Source organism: Mytilus trossulus, chromosome 3 (assembly GCF_036588685.1).
Source record: "Mytilus trossulus isolate FHL-02 chromosome 3, PNRI_Mtr1.1.1.hap1, whole genome shotgun sequence".
NCBI classification, from domain to species: Eukaryota; Metazoa; Mollusca; class Bivalvia; order Mytilida; family Mytilidae; genus Mytilus; species Mytilus trossulus.
In genome coordinates this window covers 37,273,631-37,299,233 of record NC_086375.1, presented here as the reverse complement: position 1 = coordinate 37,299,233, position 25,603 = coordinate 37,273,631, and the positions used below count along the sequence as shown (strand labels likewise).

At 32.6% G+C, this 25,603-nt stretch overlaps 2 protein-coding genes across 2 annotated transcripts; one reads left to right on the top strand and one right to left on the bottom strand.

The window, feature by feature from the left end:
- The first annotated feature begins 1,570 nt into the window (after window positions 1-1,570).
- LOC134710746 (uncharacterized) lies at window positions 1,571-4,663 on the top strand. Its single transcript, XM_063571142.1, has 4 exons — window positions 1,571-1,601; window positions 1,856-2,101; window positions 2,535-2,630; window positions 4,201-4,663. The coding sequence occupies exons 1-4, from the start codon at window positions 1,571-1,573 to the stop codon at window positions 4,242-4,244; spliced, it is 417 nt and encodes a 138-aa protein (XP_063427212.1). The 3' UTR covers window positions 4,245-4,663.
- Window positions 4,664-8,636: 3,973 nt separating this feature from the next.
- Window positions 8,637-17,167, bottom strand: LOC134711385 (uncharacterized). Its single transcript, XM_063571946.1, has 9 exons — window positions 16,587-17,167; window positions 16,249-16,307; window positions 15,891-16,004; window positions 15,653-15,707; window positions 15,356-15,414; window positions 14,436-14,542; window positions 11,344-11,964; window positions 10,842-10,951; window positions 8,637-10,128 (listed from the first exon to the last, which is right to left on the bottom strand). Exons 1-9 carry the CDS (start codon window positions 17,113-17,115, stop codon window positions 9,686-9,688), a joined length of 2,097 nt encoding a protein of 698 aa, XP_063428016.1. The 5' UTR covers window positions 17,116-17,167; the 3' UTR covers window positions 8,637-9,685.
- Between the last annotated feature and the right edge of the window lie 8,436 nt (window positions 17,168-25,603).

Below are 25,603 nucleotides of genomic sequence, written 5' to 3'. Positions count from 1 at the left end.
TTGACCGGGTCACGCCACACATGTTTTTAACTAGATACCCCAATGATGATTGTGGCCAAGTTTGGTTTGATTTGGCCCAGTAGTTTCAGAGGAGAAGATTTTTGTAAAAGATTACTTTAATTCACGAAAAATGGTTAAAAATTTACTATAAAGGGCAATAACTCCTAAACGGGTCAACTGACCATTTCGGTCATGTTTACTTATTTGTAGATAATACTTTGTTGAACATTATTGCTGTTTACAGTTTATCTCTATCTATAATAATATTCAAGATAAAAACCAAAAACAGCAAAATTTCCTTAAAATTACCAATTCAGGAGCAGCAACCCAACAACCAACTGACTGATTCATCTGAAAATTTCAGGGAAGATAGATCTTGACCTAATAAACATTTTTATCTCATGTCAGATTTCCTCAAAAGGTTTTGGTTTTTGAGTTATAAGCCAAAAACTGCATTTTACCCCTATGTTCTATTTTTAGCCGTGGCGGCCATCTTGGTTGGTTGACCGGGTCACGCCACACATGTTTTTAACTAGATACCCCAATGATGATTGTGGCCAAGTTTGGTTTGATTTGGCCCAGTAGTTTCAGAGGAGAAGATTTTTGTAAAAGATTACTTTAATTCACGAAAAATGGTTAAAAATTTACTATAAAGGGCAATAACTCCAAAACGGGTCAACTGACCATTTTGGTCTTGTTGACTTATTTGTAGATCTTACTTTGCTGAACATTATTGCTGTTTACAGTTTATCTCTATCTATAATAATATTCAAGATAAAAACCAAAAACAGCAATATTTCCTTAAAATTACCAATTCAGGGGCAGCAACCCAACAACCGATTGACCGATTCATCTGAAAATTTCAGGGCCGATAGATCTTGACCTGATAAACATATCTACCCCATGTCAGATTTGCTCTAAATGCTTTGGTTTTTGAGTTCTAAGCCAAAAACTGCATTTTACCCCTATTTTCTATTTTTAGCCGTGGCGGCCATCTTGGTTGGTTGACCTGGTCACGCCACACATGTTTTTAACTAGATACCCCAATGATGATTGTGGCCAAGTTTGGTTTGATTTGGCCCAGTAGTTTCAGAGGAGAAGATTTTTGTAAAAGTTAACAACGACGACGGACGACGGACGACGGACGACGACGGACGACGACGGACGACGGACGCAAAGTGATGGGAAAAGCTCACTTGGCCCTTCGGGCCAGGTGAGCTAAAAAGTAAACCATTATAGGTCAATGTACGGCCTTCAACACGGAGCCTTAGCTCCCACAGAACAACAAAATATAAAGGGCCCATCTCGATGAAAAAAGCAGTTCATTACTTACTTACAAAGACTTTTTAGCGAAGGATATGTGTAAAGAGCCTCTTTCTATAATTTTTTAATCCTTTAAACATAATTCGACTTTTTTTTAATACATGAAATGTTTTTATTACGTTTGGGTTTTCAATGACGTCCAAAATATTTGCTGAACAATACTTTTAAATTTGGAGTCGAGACTGACCTGATATTATAAATACGGCCTGATTGCCACTGATGAGACAACTATCCACCATATTCCAAAATGACTTTGATTCAAGAAGTTGTATGTCACCGTAATGCCTTTATCAATGAGTAAAACCATGGTTAGCTATTTGTCCTTTTGGGCATGCCAAGTTATACCATTATCTGTCACCTTTTCGTTTTATTAAATATTTAGTTGAAGAGTGCTTCATAAAAAAAATATAACATCTTTAAGTTGACTCGCCATTACAGCGGTAAGTTTTTTTTAATACTACAAAAGACAAGTGGGGGGAAATCAAATTTTTATAACTATATTCTGTCAATCGGATTACCCTCTCCTTTGTAGTTCTTCTTTGGCGACTACAAAAAAACAGAACCACCAGAACGCAAGACATCCTGAAACATGTACAGAAAATTTATATTAAACAAGACGAAAAACTTGACGCTGAAAATAAACTAGAACATGAAATTATTAGTTGGAAAACAACAATAAATGAAAACACAAGCAAACTGAGAATCCTTAACAAAGCCCTTCTCAATCATCAAGATAACACCGTTGTAGGGAAAATCCAACGAACTGGGCTCTACGCTGGTAAGTGTTTGTATTTTTATCATTCCTTTCCTAAAAGTATTATATCATGTATAAATAATGAAAAATGTGCCTTTGTTTGGTTCCCTTTTAAATGATGATATCAAATTTGTAATCTCAAGTTTTTGTAAATAATTTGATTTTTTTCTTAAAGATCTCTCGAATTTTTAAAAGTAAAATAGTTATCAAAAGCTGTGAAAATTGATGAAAATGTTCTGTATGTATATCATATGATTGATGTCTTCAAAAACCCATTACGATCAGTCTATTTATACTATATGTTTTAAAGAAAAATAAGGGTTTTTATTCAATAGAAAATACATGTTGCTTTTATATTTGCACTCTGTACGTAAATGCTCCTTCGAATTTATCGTTAACGGTAATGTATACTCATTTTCAAAATTTAGCTTTAAATCTGTGCATTTATTTACAACAGCTGAACAAATTAACAAAACAACCGAGTGCCTACATCGCCAGATTAACCTTGCCCGGAATATTCTTGAAAAGTCATCAAGGCTTATGGATTTAAAAGGTAAATAGTTCTTTTTTTACGATCTGACCCCATTATGATACAAAAAAAAGAAGATGGGACATAGATATAGGAAGATGTGGTGTGAGTGCCAATGAGACAACTCTCCATCCAAGTAACAATTTAAAAAGTAAACCATATTATAGGTTAAAGTACGGCCTTCAACACGGAGCCTTGGCTCACACCGAACAACAAGCTATACAGGGCCCCAAAATTACTAGTGTAAAACCATTCAAACGGGAAAATCAACGGTCTAATCTATATAAATAAAACGAGAAACACGTATATATTACATAAACAAACGACAACTACTGTACATCAGATTCCTGACTTAGGACAGGTGCAAACATTTTCAGCGGGATTAAACGTTTTAATGGATCTAGACCTTCTCCCTTTTTCTGAAACAATAGCATAACATCACAACATAGAAAAACACACGATAAAATATCAATTGGCAGACTTAACTCAATCAAAAAACGTATGATTGATTACACAATGAACGAATAAATTTGATCTGCGATATCTGAATACAAATCCACAGTTAATTAAATATTAGAGACAAACATTCATGACCAACAAGCTAACAAACAAATTCAAACAAAGCCATGGCAGGACATCACTGAGAAATATTTAACCAATCAATATTCACTTGCGAAAAAAAAACGGTTTTAAAAAAATAATTATAATCTTGAAGTTTATACAAATGGAGTAAGAATAAGTGAAAAATTGAAGATATTACAAATAATCAAAGCTGGTGTACATACAAGATCCATATAAATAAAAAATAACAAAAAAGCATTATAAACAGTATCAACAGGTCGAGTTAACAAGAAAATACGATTTGAGAGTACTCGCAGTTACTGACAGTTAGTTAAAAGCCAAAACCAATTAATAATAAAAAAACATGCATCAGAGACTAAAATCGCCAATGAGACAACTACTAAAGTATCTTATCCACAAGTGACCAAATGACACAGAAATTAACAACTATTGGTCACCGTTTGACCATTATCAATGAGCAGGTCCACATCGCATAGTGAGCTATAAAAGGTACTGAAATGACAAATATATTTACAATTCAACCTTAAAACTAACGGCTTAATTTATGTGCAAAATAATGAACAAACAACAACAACTGGATTGCACTGCTTTAACAGGTCAACATAAAAATATATTATAAACATCATGTGAAAAGGCTGGACTCACCTGATGGATACAAATGGAAATACAAAGTGGACGTGGATGTGTACTTTTGTATCCCCACAACAAAAAGACATTAAGGAGTATACTTAACTCTTATAATAAATATGTTTTTTTTTCTTTAAAATTTGACGGTCGTGAACTTCAAATAAAATTTTACCAAGTAAAGAATTGTGGGTCTAGTTCAAAGATTCAAGGCGATTAATACACATAAACAGAGAACAAAACAAAAAAGATTGAGCAACACAGCATTTAAAGACATATAAAGTTTTCTTATCTAGCACTACACATAATTGTGTATAATGCATGCATTTTGTTAATTGCCTATGATAACAATGTTACTTTACATTTACTTTATTCTATTTTTTTACAGGATTACCAATGAATTGCAAAAATGGCAACAGCCATGAACTTTGAACTATTTTCTTGATATTTTACTGAATTTGCAATGTGTTACTTCTATGTATTTTTACTTTCTAAATTTTACTTTTCTTGTTATATTGATTGAATGCTTATACATTGACTGTTTTTATGCTAAAAAAATTAATAAATGTATACCCTCAAACGACATATGTATTTGGGAATTTCAACATTTTCTATTTCGTTATGGCTTTGTAAATACGTGTATCTAAATTTAGCAGAACAGGATTTGCAGAACAGGATGCAACCCTCTGGCGCACCTTGAAAAGTCGTAAGGTTGTAAGTCCCTGGCGTAGATGGAATATACTCGTAAACTTGGCTTGCTGCAAATCAAATCATGCACATTTTATTTAATTGTTATGTAAGGATGGGAGAGGAGGGAACATTTTATCAAAAATTAGACTTGTACGTATGTCGTTTGGTGGGGTATATTATTAGTATATTGATTTGTTTTTCTTGAATCTTTACCTTCCTCTGAATTCAAAGACAGTTGAAAGGATTTAAATGTTATCTAGTGTGTAACTGGCTGCTGACAACAACGATTTCAGGCAATATCAGTATACATAAAGGCAACAGCATTATACCGCTGTTTAAAATTCATAAATCGATAGAGAGAAAAAAAAACAAATCCGGGTTACAATATGTCGGGGTTCTCTAAATAGAGACTGTAATCTTTGCATATGACAATTCATAAAATAAATTTCTTTCGTTTAAGTACATCGGGATTTGTTTTGAATGGAATAACACATACATTTCCAATGTTTCTTTTGAAAGATTAAGTATATTCAGAAGAGAAATCATCATATATATGAAAGAATTTTTTTTTAAATTGTACTCATACATGTTTATTCCAGTTAAGGATGTAGAGTAAATACCTGTTTTCTATTCTTATCTAAGACTTTTGTTTGTAATGAGAAGCCCTGACAATCACAAAAATAAGATATGAATCACTCGGTGTACATATTTTTTTTTGCAACATTTAAATGTGATAATGAAAAAATAACACGTTGAAATATGCTTCTAGAAGCATATGAACTCAGCGCTCCATTTCACCAAAAAATCTAAAACGAAATTCATTCATGAGCATTGCAGTATAACTTGCGATCGTTTTTGTTCAAAATTTGATGTTGAACAAAAAAGACTCACAAATCGCGTGCTTCGTTATTTTTATTTTTTTTATTTTTTTTATTTTTTAAAACTACTTAATATATATGCAAAAAGTAAAATCACAAACATACTGAACTTAGAGGAAAATCCATTCGGAAAGTCCATAATCACATGGCAAAATCAAATAACAAAACACATAAAAAACGAATGGACAAGAACTGTCATATTCCTGACTCGGTACAGGCATTTTCAAATGTAGAATATGGTGGAGTAAATTTGGTTTTATAGCGCTAACCCTCTCACTTTGATGACATCAAATTCCGTTATATTTACAATTATGCGTTAACTAAACAGACACAATAAATAAAATAGTCAAACTACTATGGATACAGCAGTCATCATCGTGTAACAATTTTAAAGGAACAATTTAACAAAACACAAAAATATCTCTGTACAAACACGCTCTTTGATTTGCGTGTCTGACGTCAGAAAATTGTATACGTCACATATATTTGTCGTTCAATGTACATACAAACAATTTAAAAAAAATTCACATAGGCAATGTTAGCATACAGGGTTAAAAGTATGTAAGAATAAGTTTAAGAAATAGACAGAGATTTCAAATAGTCCAAAAGTGCTATAGAATTAAAAGAATCCACAACGCGATTGTATTCTGACGTCAAAATTCTAGTGCTTTCACCCTATTGCTAAAATCTATATTTTTCATTTTTACCAATATACATTTTCCTTTTCTTTATATTTTTCTAGTCATGTTTTTTTTTTATTTTTTAATTATTTGCGTCGCTGGAATGTTCCAGGCTCTTTGAAATGTATAGGAATTGAATGACAGGAGAAACTAATTGGCTGATTACTTATACAATTTTGCAGTGAAACAACGATGCTGGGAAATACACTTTTAACAAAACACAAACACTTTAAATTGCTACAAGTATAGACAAAACATACGTATTGCAATTGTGCTTCAAAACTACACAAAAGTTCTTCGAAGCACAGTAAAGTCACTGTGGAGAACAAAAATATTAAGGAACAAAATAAAGATCGATAATATCCAACTTTCTCAAAGTTTCCAGATTTTAAACTCCGTGCAGTTTTGATTACAGTATTATGCAATATTTGTGCTATTGTTGTAAATTTCACACTGCTTGAGTGAACTCAGACTGTGGCCTTACCATGCAACCTCACAATTGACATTTTTTTCTCAATTTAAAAGGCAAAAAGTTGAAAAAACTAAGCGTCTCCTCAAGGAGTTTTCGAGGTGTATATATCTTCCTACATGTGAAAAGATCCCTCCTGACAAAATAATGTAAATTTAGAAAATTTTAGACATTTTCAAGACGGAACCATTATACCCAATCGCTAGGCAAATGGGCACGAAGATTATCCCTAAGGCTTGTTCGTGCGTACATCAAGGAATTGTATATTTAAAAGGAATTTTAAATGTACAATTCCTTGCGTACATATACATGTCCAACAATTAGTGTAAATTTTATCAACACATAATGTTCATTAAGTTGTTAAGGGAAATTTATTTGTGAGATGGTTAGCTAGCTATAAAACCTGATTTAATTCATTTTTTTTTTAAGTTTTTGATTTTGTCGTTTGATTAGGGACTTTCCAATTTAAATTTTCCTATAGTTCAGTATTTTTGTGATTTTACGTTTTGGTACTTATACGTCCCACCATTGTGTCATTGTGAAATGGTCATATTTTGTATTCTTGTCTTTTAATTTTGCTTATATGATTCGAATATGCCATTTTGTTGTTCTTTATGACTACTAGTAATTTGTTTGTTTTTATAGGGACTTATGTTAAGTTTTGACTGCTGTTCCCCTGTTATTTTTTTATTGTTGTTTTATTTTGAACTTTTACCTATTATATGTCTGTTTGTTTTGTTCAAACATTGATTTCAATTTAATTGAACTGTATGCGACTGACATAAAAGTGAGAGGTTTAACTAGCTTTATAATAAGTTTTAATCTTCCATTTTATTCAAATGAAAATAAGAGAATCGCTGTACCAAGTCAGGAATATGACAGTTTTTTCCCCATTCGTTTGAAATGTTCGGGCTTTTGATTTTTCCATTCGATAAAGGACTTTCTTTGTTAACTTTCCTTGGAGTTCAGTATTTTTGTGATGTTACTTTTTCCATTCTTTATTATATCTGTGACACTAAGATAGATTTTAAGTAAATGGATCACCATAAAAGGTTTCTATAGTATGTGTATATTATATTTGGTTCATTTTGTTTCCATTTTGTCTCCAATGTCAAATATATGATGATATATTGATGTGATCTCTCAAAATACATTGGGAACCCAGTAAAAACAATACCAGTATCATTTGGGTTTCCATACATCCATTTGCGTTGACATTACAGCTTTTCATTATAATATCATAGTGAACTACCACAGTCTTTTTATATACTTGTAAACAAATGCAATGTGTAATATTGGTATTTTAGATAAAGGCAACAGTAGTATACCGCTGTTCAAAACTCATAAATCCATGGACAAAAAACAAAATCGGGGTAACAAACTAAAACCGATGGAAACGCATTAAATATAAGAGGAGAACAACGACACAACACCGAAACGCAACAGGACACAGAAACGGACCAAGCAACAGACAAAACACCACAAGAATAAAAAATATAACATCAAAACCAAATATATGAATTTAAAACATTCATAAAGTATTTTGTTTAGCATCTTTTTAAATCGCTAAACCATCTTTGTACTTAATATGATTCAAATATAACAAGATATAAGAATTAACTTCATGCACCATAAACGCATTTCATTTTTTTTCTCTCGTCAACTTCGTTGCCTACCCAAAAAGTGAGATGAAAGATATCAAAGAGATATTAGAACTCATAAGTCTAAAATAAACTTAAAAATGCCATGACAAAAACGGAAAAAGACGAACAGACAGAAAATTTTGGTACATAAAATCCAACACAGAAAACTAAAGACAGCACGAACTTCATAATAATATCCAGATCTAAGGTGATCCGAAAGGGAAAGCAGATCCTGCTCAACATGTCAGAAAACCCACATGGTATAAAACGTTATAAGCAATAACCGCCAATAATACGAAAGAAGCACACAGAGACCGATCGAAATTATGTGCATCAGGATTACCATATATAAATATATAAAATACTACTTTTTGTCAACTAATATATTTCAAACTAGATACACATAAAAATTTCAGTCGACTACCAGTAAAATCGACATGCAGATGATTGTAAAACAAAATAATGAGCACTTAAATCAATTTCATTAGCACTTTATGTTCATTTTATCTTTTTTCTTAATTTATCATATTTTATTTAAATCTGTACATTTGTTAGTTGGAAAACATCAAGTACCGGTATATTATACCGGCCTCGTTAACATTAGTAAATAACATATTTATACAGCTGTTAGTTTTTGTTATACATACAATTTTTCTTAGTTAAAAAAAATATATACCATGTCAGTACTATCAAAAACGAAGTTTACTATTAAGATTATCAAACATTAATAAATGTACAGGTTATGAAAACATATAATTTGTGTTTTTAAGTACATTGTAGTACTGAAATATAAAGATATATAAGATATATATTTTAAGTAAGACAGAAAAACAAGAAACAAAATTTTAAAAATGAATAAATAAATAATTGAAAGAAAAATAATCAGATGGATTTCAAAGAAATTAAAACTTTATTTGTTTGTTTTGGTTATTTATTTGCACAAATGCATTTTGTAGTTCTTTTAGACTTTGTGTGCATTTCATTTTCACTTTTAAATATCTCATCCATTTTATTGAATATTATTTGGTAAAGAATACTAGACGTTAAATAACAGATAAAGAACTATCGAATAACAAACACATTTCCGTAAATCAATAGACAACTTTCGAGTTCGATGCATTTCCGTCAAAAACTCTGATTTTAGTGAACGTCATTTGTGCGTTTAGGGGCGTCGTCACTTCCGTTCCAATGTTGAGCGAGTGGTTGGAAAAATATAATTTTATATTGTACGAATTATTCGGAAAATTGAATTCTCAAAATTGACAATCAGCACTGATATCATTAGGGAATTTTCATTAAGTACCTACGGAATAACAATTATTTCTAGTTTATCCTGCACAATGACGATCACTAAGACGCTTGATGAACGATAAAAGTGCAGGGATACAGGCGACCCCCTCTATCTGGTAAATGACGTTATAAAGGCGCGTATAATTGACGAGTTTTCCCCTGTGACGGATGAACTCGAAAATGGTCTATTCATTGTCATGAAAGAAGAACTATATTTGAAGTTTTATTCTGGTTGCTGGTCTTGTCCTTGTAAGTTCATACTTTTATACTTAATTGATTGGAAAAGATTTTCCATTGAATTTTCATCATAGAACAGCACTGGCTTCTTTACCAAAAACTCCTCTGGCAGTATGTCTTGATTTGTCATTAAAACTGGAATTAACTCTCCACATTTTTTATCTTTTAAAGACTCGGCGAGGCAGCTTTTGACTGTGTGCTGAAAAAATTGGGAATTTTGATAGTCTTGAGTTACTAGAACAAAAATATATTGTCTTGTCAAATATGGGATCACATTAGACCGATATTGTCCTGGTAAACACACTTCAGCTTTAAATTCTATTTTCAATTTTGGAATTCCGACATGTAGTTTTTTTTCAAACTTTTGGGCGTTTTCATGGTCGTCATCGGAATGGAGAACAACTGCAGTGTCACAGTAGCTCTCACGATCTGAAAATAAAAGATAAGAAAGTGACTTAACAATAAAAAGTATTATATGCCTGTCACACTGCTGGTGAAATAATTCCCAATATATTTAGAATGTTGCATTTGCAAAGGACAATTTATTGGGTTTATTTTCAAATCTTTGAGCAATAATAAACGTAAATGGATTCATAAACATATTTTGTATTCATTTATTCCATTTGTTAACTCTATTAACAGACCAAAGAAGCAAAGCAAAAATTGTCATATCTGAAAAGTTCATTCGGTCTTTACTAATTATAATTCATCAAAACTTTCATTGGTGCTTTCAACAGAAAGTACAATGCATTTCACATTACTTGATATTCAAATTGATACTATAAAATGATTTGACAGGAAAAGAGGGACAAAAGTTACCAGAGGGACATCCAAACGCATAGATCGAAAACAAAAACAGACAACACAATGGCTTAAAAAAAAGACAAATAATAGAAAACTAAAGACTTAGCAACACGAACCACACCGAAAACTGGGGGTGATCTCATATACTTCAGAATATATATGTCATACAATTTTAGACATAACATTTTTATTTAACGTTTATTCACTCAAAGATGTGTATAAAATGTACGCGCTTATTGGTCAACCATAACCATTCTCTTCTAAAACTTATTTTTTCAACTTCAAGGTTTAAATTTTGCATGAAAATAAAAGGATGATTGAAGTTTGAATCGGCTTACCTTGATTTATGTCACTCTCAAATTCTTTATTCAGTTCTCTATCATCCAGCCTCCAATCTACATTAAGATCATTCAACCTCTTGTTTTTCTTTTTTCTCTTCTCACTTTTTCTAAATATAAAAGAAGTTAGACTAACAATTACCACATTGAATCAGTGAATATATTATTAATCTTTTATCAAAGGTTATACAAATTATGAGATATAAATTTGTGTAGTTTAAATTCTCATTTCTTGTGAACTCTATCAATTGTTCAAATATATTTAAAAATAAATTTTGCATCAATTGTCTAAAAATTGGGAAAACTTAAAGCATGCACTTGGTATTAATCGTGCACAGTAGTACAAATTCAGAAGTACGATATTACAATCGAATCCTCATTATTGACTTTCCTGTCCACATGTTTAGACAGTTATAAATGGCATTCAAGAGAGTGATTAACGTTCGTTTAATTTAAAACGAATTTGCCTTCATGAAAATAATAAATACAACATATTCCATACCTATTTCTCTTAGATGAAAATATGTAGTCACACAGTTGCTTTGTTTTGGATGGTATCAAAGATAATCCTTTTCTCAACCAGCGTGGTTTTGTTGATTGCTTTTTATGATTTTGAGGAATATCAGTTCCATTCAAGTTAGAAACGTTGCCCTGAGAAGGAAGTGGATACCCCGAATGCAGATCTATATTTGCTAAAGAGCCTCCTACTTGTTTCTGTTTTCTTTTTGAAGTTTGATTCGTGTGGTATTGTTTTTTGTTTGTTTTTGATAGCTCATCATGACTCTGACTTCGACAGGCCCCAGACTCTTCATCTGAAAGTTGGTTAATCGTATCAACCGACATACTTGAGCTTGGCGAGACGCTTTTATTTTCAACAATTCCCAAGTGGAAGTGGAAGGATCTTGACTGACCCAATCCACATCTTTGATAAGCTCCACCTTTTAGATGAACCACCGATCCTTCAATTTCATTTGATCTTCTTGTATCACAAAATACAGGTTTTATAGTTGACAAAGCTGCAGAATGATCCCCACATGTTACTATGGCAGTTTGATCTGTGTTAGTACTTGTTTTATAATCGTGGTCTGCACATTCATTTAAGGACTCCAGATGTGATGTTGGACTGAAATGTAAATCATTTGAATAAAAGAGGGACGAAAGACACCAAAGGGACAGTCAAACTCGTAAATCTAAAACAAACTGACAACGCCATGGCTAAAAATGAAAAAGACAAACAGAAAAACAATAGTACACATGACACAACATATAAAACTAAAGAATAAACAACACGAACCCCACCAAAAACTAGGGGTGATCTCAGGTGCTCCGGAAGGGTAAGCAGATCCTGCTCCACATGCGGCACCCGTCGTGTTGCTTATGTGATTACAAATCCGGTAAATAGTCTAATTCGGTAGGTCAAATTCATGAAAGGGAAGGGGATTGTAGTTACGACGTAAGGAACATATCCGATATCATTTGTGAAACGGTTATTCCATAACGGTCAACCAACTCGTGATGGCGTCCGTAAAATTTACGAAGGGATGATTTCAACTTCACCATTTGGAACTCTTGGTTTAATAACTTCCTTGTGAGCAGTAACCCTCTATCAAGAAAATCATGATAGGAAATGCAAGCACGGGAATATCGTTTCAATTGGGAGATATATACCCCGTATGCAGGTGCTGCTGGAATGTTGCTACTTAGAAATGGAAAGTTCACAATTGGAAAGCTGAAATCATCTCTTTTGTCGTAAAGTTTTGTCTTCAACCGACCCTCATTGTCAATTTCTAGATGTAAGTCAAGATATGAAGCCGACTTAACTGTATCTGTAGTATCCTTTATCTCCAATTCGATGGGATAGATGCGATCCACATAGTCACCAAATTTTGAATTGTTTAGTGAAAGAACGTCATCTATATAGCGGAAAGTAGAGTTAAAGGATATTGCTAACTTCTTATCTTTCTTCGTAAGAAGTTCCTGCATGAAGTCAGCCTCATAATAATAAAGAAACAAGTCAGCAAGTAGAGGGGCACAGTTTGTTCCCATTGGGATGCCGACAGTCTGTTGAAAAACACGTCCTCCGAACGTAACAAATATGTTGTCCATCAAGAAATCAAGCATCTTGATAATATCGGTTTCAGAGAATTTTTTGTTTGAATCAGAATGGTTCTTTACAAAGTATGATTTATCCCTCACTAAGACAAGATACTTGTATCTACGTTGGCCATTCTTTTTTATGAAGCAAAGTAATACCAACTCTTTTAATTTGTCTTTTAGTTTGGAATGTGGAATACTTGTGTAAAGAGTAGAAAAGTCAAATGTTTTAATACTGTTACAAGATGAAAGAGAGTTAGATTGTATGTACTCTAAAAGATCTTTGGAATTTTTAAGTATCCACATCTGATTCACGCCACCTCTAGAATAGGTAGTTTCACAATAACTTTGAAGCCCGTCTTTGATTGCTGATAAAATGGATGTTAATAATTTAGAAAGGGGTTTCGTGGAGCACTTGGAAGACCCAACAATATACCGTTGTTTGTAAGGACACTTATGTAGTTTAGGTATCCAATACAGTGATGGAAGATCCAGTTCTTCACCTTTGGTTGAAATACCAAAGGAACAAAGAACAGACCTATGATTATCCAGGATTTCCTCTTTGGTAAGTGTCGTGAGGGTATATGTTGGGTTTCCAAGTGAAATGTCTATACCTAATTCGTTTATCAAGCAATTAATGTAATGACTTTTACAGATAAAAACGATGTTATTTGGGGCTTTGTCTGCGGGGACAACAACATATTCATCATGGAGGTCAGATAGGTTAATATTATACAAATGATCAAGATAAAATAATTGCTGTATGGGACTGCAACTGAAAACGAAATAGAGAGTAAATATGAAGGAGCTGCATTTCTGAAAACTTTACACTTAGTTTTTTTGTTTGTTTTATAACCTTTCCAAAGTGGTGTCAACAATAGGTTTTGTACATTAACTTTCTTTGAAACGTAAAGCGTTTTTTAAAAATATACGGAACTAAAGCTAAATAATTTCAGGAACTCAAGTTTTGGCTCTCTCTTGACACCATTTGCGAGTATGGTCTTAAGGAAACGATGATAGTCCGTCGGAAGGGGACCATCAATGGCTGACCCGTGTTAAGAGAGAGCCATATCTCTTGCACGTTAAAGACACCCTTGTAGATTTCGAAAAAGAGTAGGCTAATGCCGCTACAAGGCAGCATTCGCAACCGCAAAGTGGAAAGGGATTAATATAAGTTGCAAAACTTGTTTCCCAATCCACTCTAAATAAATATGTTTAAACTAAAGCTAAATAATGATTTTTTAAATTAATGTAAAAAAAAACTATACCTCATACTGTAGTACTTTGGAAAGTATTTGTTTTCTGTGTAACTTCTCCGTATGTTTATAAGGTAGTGTTGCCATCATTAATAACCTTACTATTTGAGATATATGCTTACGATTTGAAGGTCAACCATTTGTTTCCAACGCTGATTCAAATTGGTATTCAATGTGTGTGTATCAATATTAGCTTGCTTCAGGAAATTATTTGTTTGAAAGCGAATCATTTGAAAAATCTCACCTAGAAAATGGAATAACATTTTGTATATTTTCGTGCCTCTCCCAACTTTCTATTTCAACTGATTTTGTTACTACTTCTGGTATGTCCAAAATAGAATCTTGTATAGCCTGTACGAAAGTTCAAAAATACCAAATTATTAATCAAATCTTGACATTAAGAATTAATCAAGTTGAGGGAACATCATGTGTAGATCAGTATGTTTTTATCTCTTTATTTGTATATATTAAGTATTTAAATAAAACAAAATATGATTAACTGTGAAAAAATCCTCAGACACACATAAAATTACCTCTTCTGCGCTATTTAAAAGACAGGAAAATGTCATAATGTCTATTCCAGTCAATCATGGATATCAAGAAATTTTGTAAAACATTACATTCCCTGGGGGAACATTTTCTCTGATTTTTTTTTAACAATTTAACAGTATAGAAAACTAGTAAGTATTGAGCATCTTAAGACACCTACCACAATGTTCCGATATTACCACTGATCTCTTTACTTGATTTGGTTTTCCTTTCAATAAAACAAATGTCTGGCAAACGTTTTCCATTCTATGTTTTTTTTAACCCGATTCATATGCCTGCAGTTTTGTAAATATTATACTTCAGACCATTACTTTACCAATTACCCATTGTAAAATGTTTGGTTCAATTATATGGTCATTTTTATAAATTTTCTGTTTACAAAACTTTGAATTTTTCGAATAACTAAGTATTTTCTTACCCCAGGAGTAGATTACCTTAGTCGTATTTGGCACAATTTTTTGGAATTTTGGATCCTCAATGCTCTTCAACTTTGTATTTATTTGACTTTTTAACTATTTTGATCTGAGCGTCACTGATGAGTCTTATGTAGACGAAACGCGCGTCTGGCGTATAAAATTATAATCCTGGTACTTTTGATAACTATTTGGTCCTTACCTTATCAGGTGGTTCTGTCTCTCTGTGGTTGAGAATATCAGGCTCGATATATAGTCCTTCTGAAATAAATACCCTATATGCATAAGTATTGCCATCTAAAGAAAAGTAAAAAACTCTAAATCAACATTCTAGTAACCTAAATTTGATTCAACAAAATGAATATATAAACTTTGAAGGTAATCTTAGCATTCTCCTCTGATTTAGAACTGAACGTAAAGTTACAGTTACAAATATATGCCTTAATAGACATACTGTCATTTTATCACAAAAATATTCATTGCATTATAGAAATGTTACCTTGTGCATTTCGATACCAATATCCTTTTTCTTGAGGATCAAATTTGTTCTTCACCTGTAAATAGAAATTTTCACTGCATATTTCAAATTGATGAGGTTTATAAAGAACCATGCCATATCATATAAAGATGAAACAAATATCATAAATCTTTCACATATTTTCCATTACTCTCTTTGAATTATTAATTCTTGATGTTTGGATTTCTTATTCAAGAACAAATTGACTCAAAGAACTTACTTGCTGTACTAGTTTCTTTAAATTAACCACTTGTATATGTCTTTCATTTGTTTGTCTATCTATCCGACTAATCTTTTCCTCTAAGTTATATAGTCTTTCTTTATCTACCTGAAACTGTAGAATTTTATTTCTATCATTTCTCTGCGTCCAATTAACGTGTAAACTTAAAGAAAGGAAATTAATTGAGAGTCCTACTGTTTTTCATATAATTAAAAATTTGCAATTACATAATTTTCAACAATATACCAATGTTAACAAGAAAAGTGAAAAACTTTTCTTCAATTCTCAATATTCCAGTAGTTAGATTAATTTTGAGGTCTACTAATGTCTTTTAGCGAATAACACAAACAAAACTTACTCCAGTATTCAGTTCGGCCAATGCAAGAGTTAATGCATCTATTAGCAAGTCAGTCCTATCTACAAAACAAAGTAAGCACTCATATAAAACTTATTACAATTATACTTCCTAAAATTAGCTACTCTGGAGTATAGACAAATCTTGCAACATTACACTTGAGTAATAAAGAATTTGAAATTGAAATTGAAAAAAAAAATATTGACTGTAAAGAGAAGAAATATAGAAATTAACTTTTTAGATCTTCAAAAGGAACATTATTACTGTTGTCGTCAGTGATCGACTTTTTTTCTTCACTCTTATTATATATATATACAAATGGCACGTATAATGAATATTACCTTCTTTGGGACGCGTGTTAACTTCGTATATAATCTGGAATTTCTGTGCCAATAACTTAGGTTTCTTTAGGTAGTCCTCCAAGGCTGAGGCTATATCACAGCACTCATCAAAATATGTTTCAAACTGCGAATGAGTAATATCCGTGTTTGGTAAATGACAAATTTCATTTCTTACTCTGGCTAGTGATGACATATGTGTTTCAAAATGGATTTTCTCGGGGAAATGTCTAAGAAGTTTTATTAGGATTGTAATATCAAAACATTGGTATCCATATCCTGCAGCAGTAGTAAAGAGTTCTTCTTCTCTCTGAGTAAATCGACCGGTGAACTGTCCCCTAACTGCTTTATAATAATCTTCTATTTGATAATCAGCAATGGAACGGTGTAACAGTTCCCTGAGCAGCTCCGTCAAATCATCAAATACTATTTTGTGCAAAATTGATAAATATGTGTTACACTTCAGTGTATCAAAGCTGAGACATGTTAGTCTCTGATCAAAGTCTGTTGAAGACTTGAAAGGGAATGACATCTTCTCGTCTTCTGGATTCCTCAAGTCAAACTACCATATTTATAAGTCGCATGTCCTGAAATATTTAATGACAAAATGTCAAAATGTCAGTATTCTGTTTAAAACATGAAATTCGTTCAATTTCATGAATTGATTTTGTCAGACCATACAGCAGTAAAATTATTAGATAATTGTGAAATTATATCTTCTATGCTGAAATTGAAACTGTTTAAAAAGCTTCATTTAAACAACAATAGTAGTAGTTTAGGGAGATTAAGGAGTGAAATAAAAAGGATTAAACACAAAAGCCAAAACCATTAAGGTAAACACGCTAATTTAAAAACATGTTATAAGATAGCAAACATTAAATGGAAGAAGTCCATTTCTAGTCGGTGGAAGTAGACAATCATACATCATGTGCATTTGCATATCAATATCATATCAAACTACTCTTTCTCAAATTTAAGCAACGTAACTTTGTTTTAAATTTGACAGAACTTTTTTTATTTTGATTTGAGAAAAATATGACAATTTATTTTCTATCAGTTAATACGTATCTTCTAAATTATGAAACCTCGTGTTTTAAAATGAGTTTTTTTTTATTTATAAACAACAATCGAGCTCATTAAAATCATAGAAAGATCTTAATGATTATAAAAAAGTTGCAAAATTCATAATACAAAGATAGATCAACAAGTCGGGATCAGAATAAAAAATGACTTACCTTCATATCTTCAAATAATGATAATAAAACATAAATTTAAAAATATATTACCTTAATTTAAAAAAAAATAACGATTTCGTCAATATTTGAAGACGGTTTCTTCGCCATTATCTATAAATGTGTGTGATATTAAGTTATTTTACCTTTACATATATATTTCCATATTTATATTGCACTCTCATTTTTATGACCTAGCAATTTTAAGTGCCACTGATACAAACTATATCAGCAGAATTATAAAAGTTACTTCACAATGATTGCTTCCGAAAACTAGCTGATGTGTGGCATCACGCCGTGCTGGGATGCCCTAAATCTTTAAATAGACATACTATAAATTGAACGGGAAGCACCTAATGACTAAGAAAAATACAAATCACGTCATATTACAGGTAAATTGTCAGATACACAACCTGTCTCAAGCGCGAATTTCGAAAACAATTTGAATCTTGTTTCAGACCAAAAAAATTTGAAATATTAAAAAAGGATAGAATAAAAAACACGTCTAAACAATAAAGGTAATGTAAACAAACTCATCATAGTTACCAGGATTAAAGTTTTACACTTGTGCCAGACGCACGTTTCGTCTGCAAAAGATTCATCATTTAGTAACACTCGAATCAAAAATGTTTAAAAGACCAAATAAAGTACGAAGATGAGGAGCATTCAGGACCAAAAATTCCTAAAAGTTTTGCCAAATAGAGCTAAGGTAATCTATTCCTGAGGTAGAAAAGCCTCAGTATTTCAAAATATTTTGTTAACAGTTAATTTATTATTATAAACATATCAATGATAACTCAAGTCAACAAAATAGTGCTGACTACTGGGATGGTGATACCCTCGGGGAAATAAATCTCCACCGTTTGCACTTATTAATATGGGGATTGATGTTTTTTAATATTACTTAAAACTTGCAAAACCAATAGCACTTACAACGTATGAACATGACGAACAGTCGAGATTTTTTCACATATTTATCATATAAGTGTCGCTGCTCATTTTGAGAAGCACATATAGAAAAAAGAATACCCTGATAAATAAAAACACTTCAAATAAATAAGTTTGAACTTGCCAATCCAACAACCTTGTGAACAAATGTTTGAGAGTTTCTACGTTTGATTTACAATCCAACGAAATCAAATAATTGTTTGCAGTGCTCATCATAAACTATATACAGTTATGATCTATAGAAAAGGTAAATAAAAGAGAGAAAAATCCTACAAGAAGGAGACTGACAATTTTGACTTATTTGTACATCATGAGAAGTTGGAAGAAAGTATGGCTAATTGATAGAAAAGTGAACCGATTTGATCTGGGTCGATTTTGCAGTAAAGCGAGTTGTCTTGACTCCCCAGTCGATTCGAATATACCAAGTTTCTGAATTATAAAACCTCTTATCTTTATGTTTTCCATATAAAAAACAATTTATCTCATCGTAATTATATCCCATAAAGATATATATTACTATACATGTATATAAAAAAGGTGCAACATTTATATTACATGGATATTTCAAAAAGTCTCTAAATCAGGATCAGAATAATCATATAAATAAATGTTTCCACAGTAAAATAATAACAATAAAGCATGAATAAAAAATATATGTGAATAAAAAAAATACTGGTTTCGTCGTTATCTTATATCTATGCACGATGTTTTTTACCTGTACCTGTATTTCCATATGATTGCACACACTTTTTAATGGTCATTGATCCATACAATATTAGCAGACATCATGTATGTATCTTGTCCCACTAGATCACTCCGAGCTGGGATGTCCTAAATCTTTTCTTTAAGAATAGTTCAACATAGGTTTACAATAATTGTATAAATAATAAAGTTATAAATAGTTTAAAGGAAACACAGACCTGTATATTAAACATTATCATGATTATGAAATGACATGTGTAATGACTAATCTAATAGTGAATTGTGCAATGTTCCGGTAAATCTGACGTGAGCGGATATATATATAAGAGCGCGAATTTTGAAAAGTTTTAATCATGTTTAAGATGAAAAGAAAAACCAAACCAAACGATAATAACAGCACGTCTTACTCTAGCAACAGTCAGTCGTTATTCCCTGGAAGTGTACATAACGTTGGTTTTTTTTAAAATATTGAATGTAATGTCTAAGGATGAGATGAGCAGAATATTCTAAGTGTTTACGATAGAACATCTGATAGAACATATATAATTTGTTTACAGTTTGCAATCATGAATTTGAAAAGGGAACCTTCGTTCAACTTTTGAATTTTTACAATTATAGGCCAGGTGAGCAAATAAAAAATATAACACAGAAAATCAAAATTCATTTAGGTAAACAATCTCTTATCAACCCCTGTTATACAGCAACAAACAATTGCTTGTTCAGTGGTAGAGGACATTTTTTCATCATATGCTTTGAAATAACCTTTTTTCCGAATTGTGAGAAAAAAATACCATTTAGTTTCTGCCAGCGGAAACGTATCTATCTACATTGTGAAACCTCGTATCTAAGAATGAATTTGGTTTATAATGATAAAACGAGATCACTGAAAATCATACAAAGATCTATAAAACTATACAAAAAGGTGCAAAATTTTAATACATGGATGGCTCAAAAAGTCTCCGAATTGGGATCAGATATATATATATTTTTATACATTAAAATAGTGATAAAGAAGTAAGCATATAAAACTTTACCTTCATTAAATAAGATGTCTGATTAGTCAATACTTGAAGACAGTTATTAAAGTAATAACCATACAACTCTGCTTGACTCGCGTATTGTTTAACCTTTGAATACATAATTCATATGATGGCACACTTTTTGTTGCTAATCCTAGCAATTCTAAGTGCAAGTGATCCTAACAATATGAGCAGAAGTTATGTATGTTAACAATGATTTCTAGTGACATCTAGCCACACTGTGAGATCACAACGTGCTGGGATTCCCTTAATCTCTTAATAGACATATGAAAAATTAAAAGGGAAACACCTGCCAGTGTTATAATTTGAATCTTGATTCAGATATACTGAAAAATGATAATGTTAAAAACATACCAAAACAACAAATGTTTGTAAAAGTTTGCACTTGTAAATATGTGGATCGAATTTTTTAAATATTATTTTAGAATTGCATAACAAATACCACTGACAAATAGCTTGATAATTATTCTAGAATATTTCACATAATAATATTTTAGAATCTCTGGCCATTTTGGGAAGCACACTTAGAATCTGGATATACAAAACATTTAAAAAGGGATTAAAATAAGTTTGAAAAAGCCAATCACAAATACCATCTGGTCAAGTATTTAAGAAAAAAATGCTATATGTTGCTTTTTTATTAAGAAGTCCCAAATCAAGGGTTAATCTACATGTTTCACGGCTAAGCTATCTTCATTCATATATCTTGCCTAAAGTAATATTGAAGTAAGCTTTGAAACAACTCTTTTATGTATGTGTCATATAGTCACATGTATGCATCAGGTTCTCACAATAAACTGTATACAATTATGGCTGTAGAAAATGTAAGTATCAATACTTTTCAATAGAAAAAGGTTTTTGTCTTGAATTTTAAAAGTTGACAATTTGAGACATTCATCTTTTCTAAATGGTCGTTATTTTGATAAAACATATTGTCGATTATGAAAGCAAACTATGATATAATTCGGACGTGTACAGCTAACAAGCGTCAACGCAATTCACTTGTGGATGTCATAGATGAATGTATGCCCTTTACTTCATCACTGAATCATCAAATTTTTCGCACCACGAATTCCAATTGAGTGAGGGTTCTTTTACATATTTCCAGAAGCATTTATTTACTAATTCTAGTTTCGCATTTTGAAATAACTGTGCATTGAAACGATGAGTTCTGTGTTGTTGTTTTTTCTTTCAGCATAGCACACTGTTTCTTATCCCAGGCATATATTACCTTAGTCGTATTTGGCACAACTTTTTGGAATTTCGGATCCTCAATGTTCCTCAACTTTGTACTTATTTGACTTTATAAATATTTTGATATGAGCGTCACTGGTGAGTCTTATGTAGACGAAACGCGCGTCTGACGTACTAAATTATAATCCTGGTACCTTTGATAACTATTTCCCAATCCACTCAAAATAAATATGTTTTAACTACACAAAAACAAATTCCAACAATAAAAATAATAAGATAATGAGCGATTGAAATAAATTCATAAAACACATTTTTATGAATTTATTTCAATCGCTCATTATCTATTTCATCGTCCGTTGAAACCTTTAAGATTTTCCTCAACAACGTGTTGTTATCAAGGGACATAACGCCACTACTAATCGTGTATTGAATTAAGCCCTACCTAGTAGCCTTATATGAAATCTACACGGTCTCCACGACATTGCGTTTAACCAATCATATTCCTAGATATTTATAGAAGGTGAGATTATTTCAAATAAGGAAAATATGAGACAGATTTATGGTCCGCTTAGCACATGTTATTCACGAGCAAAACAAAGTCTGTTGGTATGGGGAATAAGAGATTCGTCTAGACCTTGTAACACATCGTTGTATGTTTCGTGATAGTCCACAACTTACGATTTTCATTTTCATTTTGGCATTTTGAAGCTAAATGCAACATTATACCCGTGCTTATAAATCTTAAGGTGGCATTAAAAGTCTTTAAAGTGTCAAAATTACGACCAAAAAAATCAGCAGTATAAATTTGTAGCTGCTCCGCATACAATTCAGCATGCAATTTTAAAAAAACAAACTATTTGTTTTAACTTCACTTCATCAATTGATTTCTTTGTTTTTACCTTTGACATTCTTTGAAACCTCAATCTGGTCGTGGAGATCTCGAATATGATAGTATTAGAATATAACGCATATCACTTCTACATGTAATATTACTATGTTAAACGAATGCTGACCAATGTCACGTGTACTTATTCGTTTTAATTTCTGTTGAATCCGGATGTTCACATAGCTGCATCATTGATTCACCAATTTATTTCAGATAGAAGTTTATCTCATTCTGTGACTTTGCAGAGAGTTTGGTGTAAATGTCCTGAAGACTAGTCACGATGGCAGAGATAATGACGTTCCGGTTTTTATCAAGTCTGAACATGAGGGCTGCAATAATCATTTAAAAAAAGCAAAAACACAACAAAAAAAATACAAAAATAACAAAAATAACAAATACCTTAAAGAAAACCAGATGATATAGATTGAATGAATAACTTAGCAATAATAGGCCTAATAACTTTAAGAGAAATATATATAGGGAATTGGATAAGTCAAAGACGACATAAACTCGATGAATAAGTTTGACTCCGGTTGATCATTGCACGCGAAATGACCCAACTAGAATTTATAGTCACAAAAAAAGGAACCAAACAAATGAAAGGTTGCATGCATACTGATATTAATGTTTAATTACTGTCTTGCTAAATCAAATGTGTATCTTACAAAATCAACCATGCAACAATGTCACCCACCAATGAATGTTGTTCGAAGTCTAAAGCGTAGGAAAAATTAAACACTTTTGTTTTAAATCGGAGTATGTTTAATTAAAAGATCATTTTCTACAAAAAATAAACGACCTATTGTGTTTCATCTTTTGGTAAAATTCCGTCAGTTGTTTTTCGTTTGGCTCCGTGAACAGCCTGCAGTGTGTTGGTTAAGATACTAGAGCTAAGACACTTAAATGGTTGTCCGACTTCGGATATTTATTATATAAAAACGACTCCATTTAGGAGATCAGTAGATCTATTTCATTGTTGACATAAACATGTATTCGAGTTTTGATTATCTGTTCATAAATGATACATGCAATTGTATACTAACTTGTATAATGTGCTATTATAACACCTGTTTCTGTAAACAATAGTCATTGACAAATTCAAGCTAGACAAGAAAACAAAAGGAAGCTGGAAATAATTGTTTAAGACTCTAATTTCATGAACTAAACAACTCTCACGCACAATAACAAAAAAAAATGAAGAAAAATTCGACTTTGGAGAGATAAAACTTTTGTCCTGTTTGTTGAAAGAGAAATTTCATAAACATAACCATGTCGCTGAGTTGTACTAGTATATCTATTGCATTACTGTTATGATGATTGAAGCCATAATTCCCCAGTAAATGATACATGCACTTAAATACCGACTTGTAGAATGTTCTTTTATAAATAAGTGAAAGAATTGATTTCAAAGTAGCGACAAAAATATACCAATAATTCACGAAAGGGTTATAATGTTTTGTATTAATTGTATTCAGTACCTATCATTATTAAGGGGGCATCAGAAAGATACAGAAATGACAAAGAATTCTTATAAAACCATATAAGGGACAGGATAAAATACAGTCCAAGTTTGCTTCTTTTTCTTAAAAAGACGGGTTGTTTGTTCTCATAAAAGAGGATTGTTTTCAATGTTCTGAGTTGGCTGATACTGTCAATTATGATGGAATTTTTCAAATATAAACTTACTGCACCCACTCACTTTTCTCTCCACCATTTTTCTCCCATTCTCTCCTCTTCCCCTCACTCACTCACTCCTCTCACCCCATTTCTCTCCCAGTTGCTCCTCTTCCTCTCTCCCCATTTCTCTCAGTCCTCCTCTCACTCACTCTCTCTCTCTTCCCCCTCTCTGTCCCCCATTCTCACTCACTCTCTCCCCTACTCACATTCTAGCCTATTCACTCAATCTCCCACTATCCCTCTCCCACTCTTACTTTCCCACTCATTCACTCATTTACTCTCACTCGCTCACTCATTTACTCTCACTCGCTCACTCTCTTACTCATCCATTCTGTAACTGTCTCTAACTCTCTCTCACTCTCTCACTCTCTCACACTCTCTCACTCATCCACTCTCTCTCTCACTCATCCACTGTCTCTCTCACACTCTCTCACTCATCCACTATCTGTCACTCATCCACTCTCTCTCTCTCACTCATCCACTCTATCTCACTCATCCACCCATCCATTCTGTCACTCATCCACTTTGTCACTCATCCACTCTCTCTCATCCATTCTCTCACTCATCCACTCTCTCATCCATTCTCTCACTCATCCACCCATCCATTCTGTCACTCATCCACTTTGTCACTCATCCACTCTTTGTCACTCATCCACTCTCTCTCATCCATTCTCTCACTCATCCACTCTCTCATCCATTCTCTCACTCTCTCACTCATCCTCTCACTCATCCTCTCTCTCTCTCTCTCTCTCTCTCTCTCTCTCTCTCACTCATACACACTCTCTCTCACTCATACACTCACTCTCTCTTACTCATACACTCTCTCTCTCTCTCTCTCACTCATACACTCTTTCTCTCTCTCCACTCATCCACTCTCTCTGCCACTCATACTCTCGCCCACTCTGCCACACATACTCTCTCTCTCGCCCACTCTGCCACACATACTCTCTCTCTCTCTCTCTCTTACTCATACACTCTCTCTCTCTCTCTCTCTTACTCATACACTCTCTCTCTCTCTCTCTCTCTCTCACTCATACACTCTCTCTCTCTCACTCATACACTCTCTCTCTCTCCACTCATCCACTCTCTCTGCCACTCATACTCTCGCCCACTCTGCCACACATACTCTCGCCCACTCTGCCACACATACTCTCGCCCAATCTGCCACACATACTCTCGCCCACTCTGCCACACATACTCTCGCCCAATCTGCCACTCTTTCACTCTCCCACTCTACTCACTCAGTCCCCTGTTCCTTCAAGTAACCAACTCTCTCACCTTTTCTAAACAATCTTTATAACATTTCACCATCTGGGTATGAATTGTTAACCCGTCCGGTAA

Excerpts from the sequence above, each read along its gene's own strand:
- LOC134710746 (XM_063571142.1), top strand. The coding sequence starts at position 1,571 with ATGACTTTGATTCAAGAAGTTGTATGTCACC. Across the intron at positions 2,102-2,534 it reads ACGAACTGGGCTCTACGCTG|CTGAACAAATTAACAAAACA; the intron begins GTAAGTGTTTGT and ends TATTTACAACAG. Across the intron at positions 2,631-4,200 it reads AAGGCTTATGGATTTAAAAG|GATTACCAATGAATTGCAAA; the intron begins GTAAATAGTTCT and ends ATTTTTTTACAG.
- LOC134711385 (XM_063571946.1), bottom strand. The coding sequence starts at position 17,115 with ATGTCATTCCCTTTCAAGTCTTCAACAGACTTTGATCAGAGACTAACA. Across the intron at positions 16,308-16,586 it reads TAACACGCGTCCCAAAGAAG|ATAGGACTGACTTGCTAATA; the intron begins GTAATATTCATT and ends TTTGTTTTGTAG. Across the intron at positions 14,543-15,355 it reads AGACAGAACCACCTGATAAG|GCTATACAAGATTCTATTTT; the intron begins GTAAGGACCAAA and ends ACTTTCGTACAG.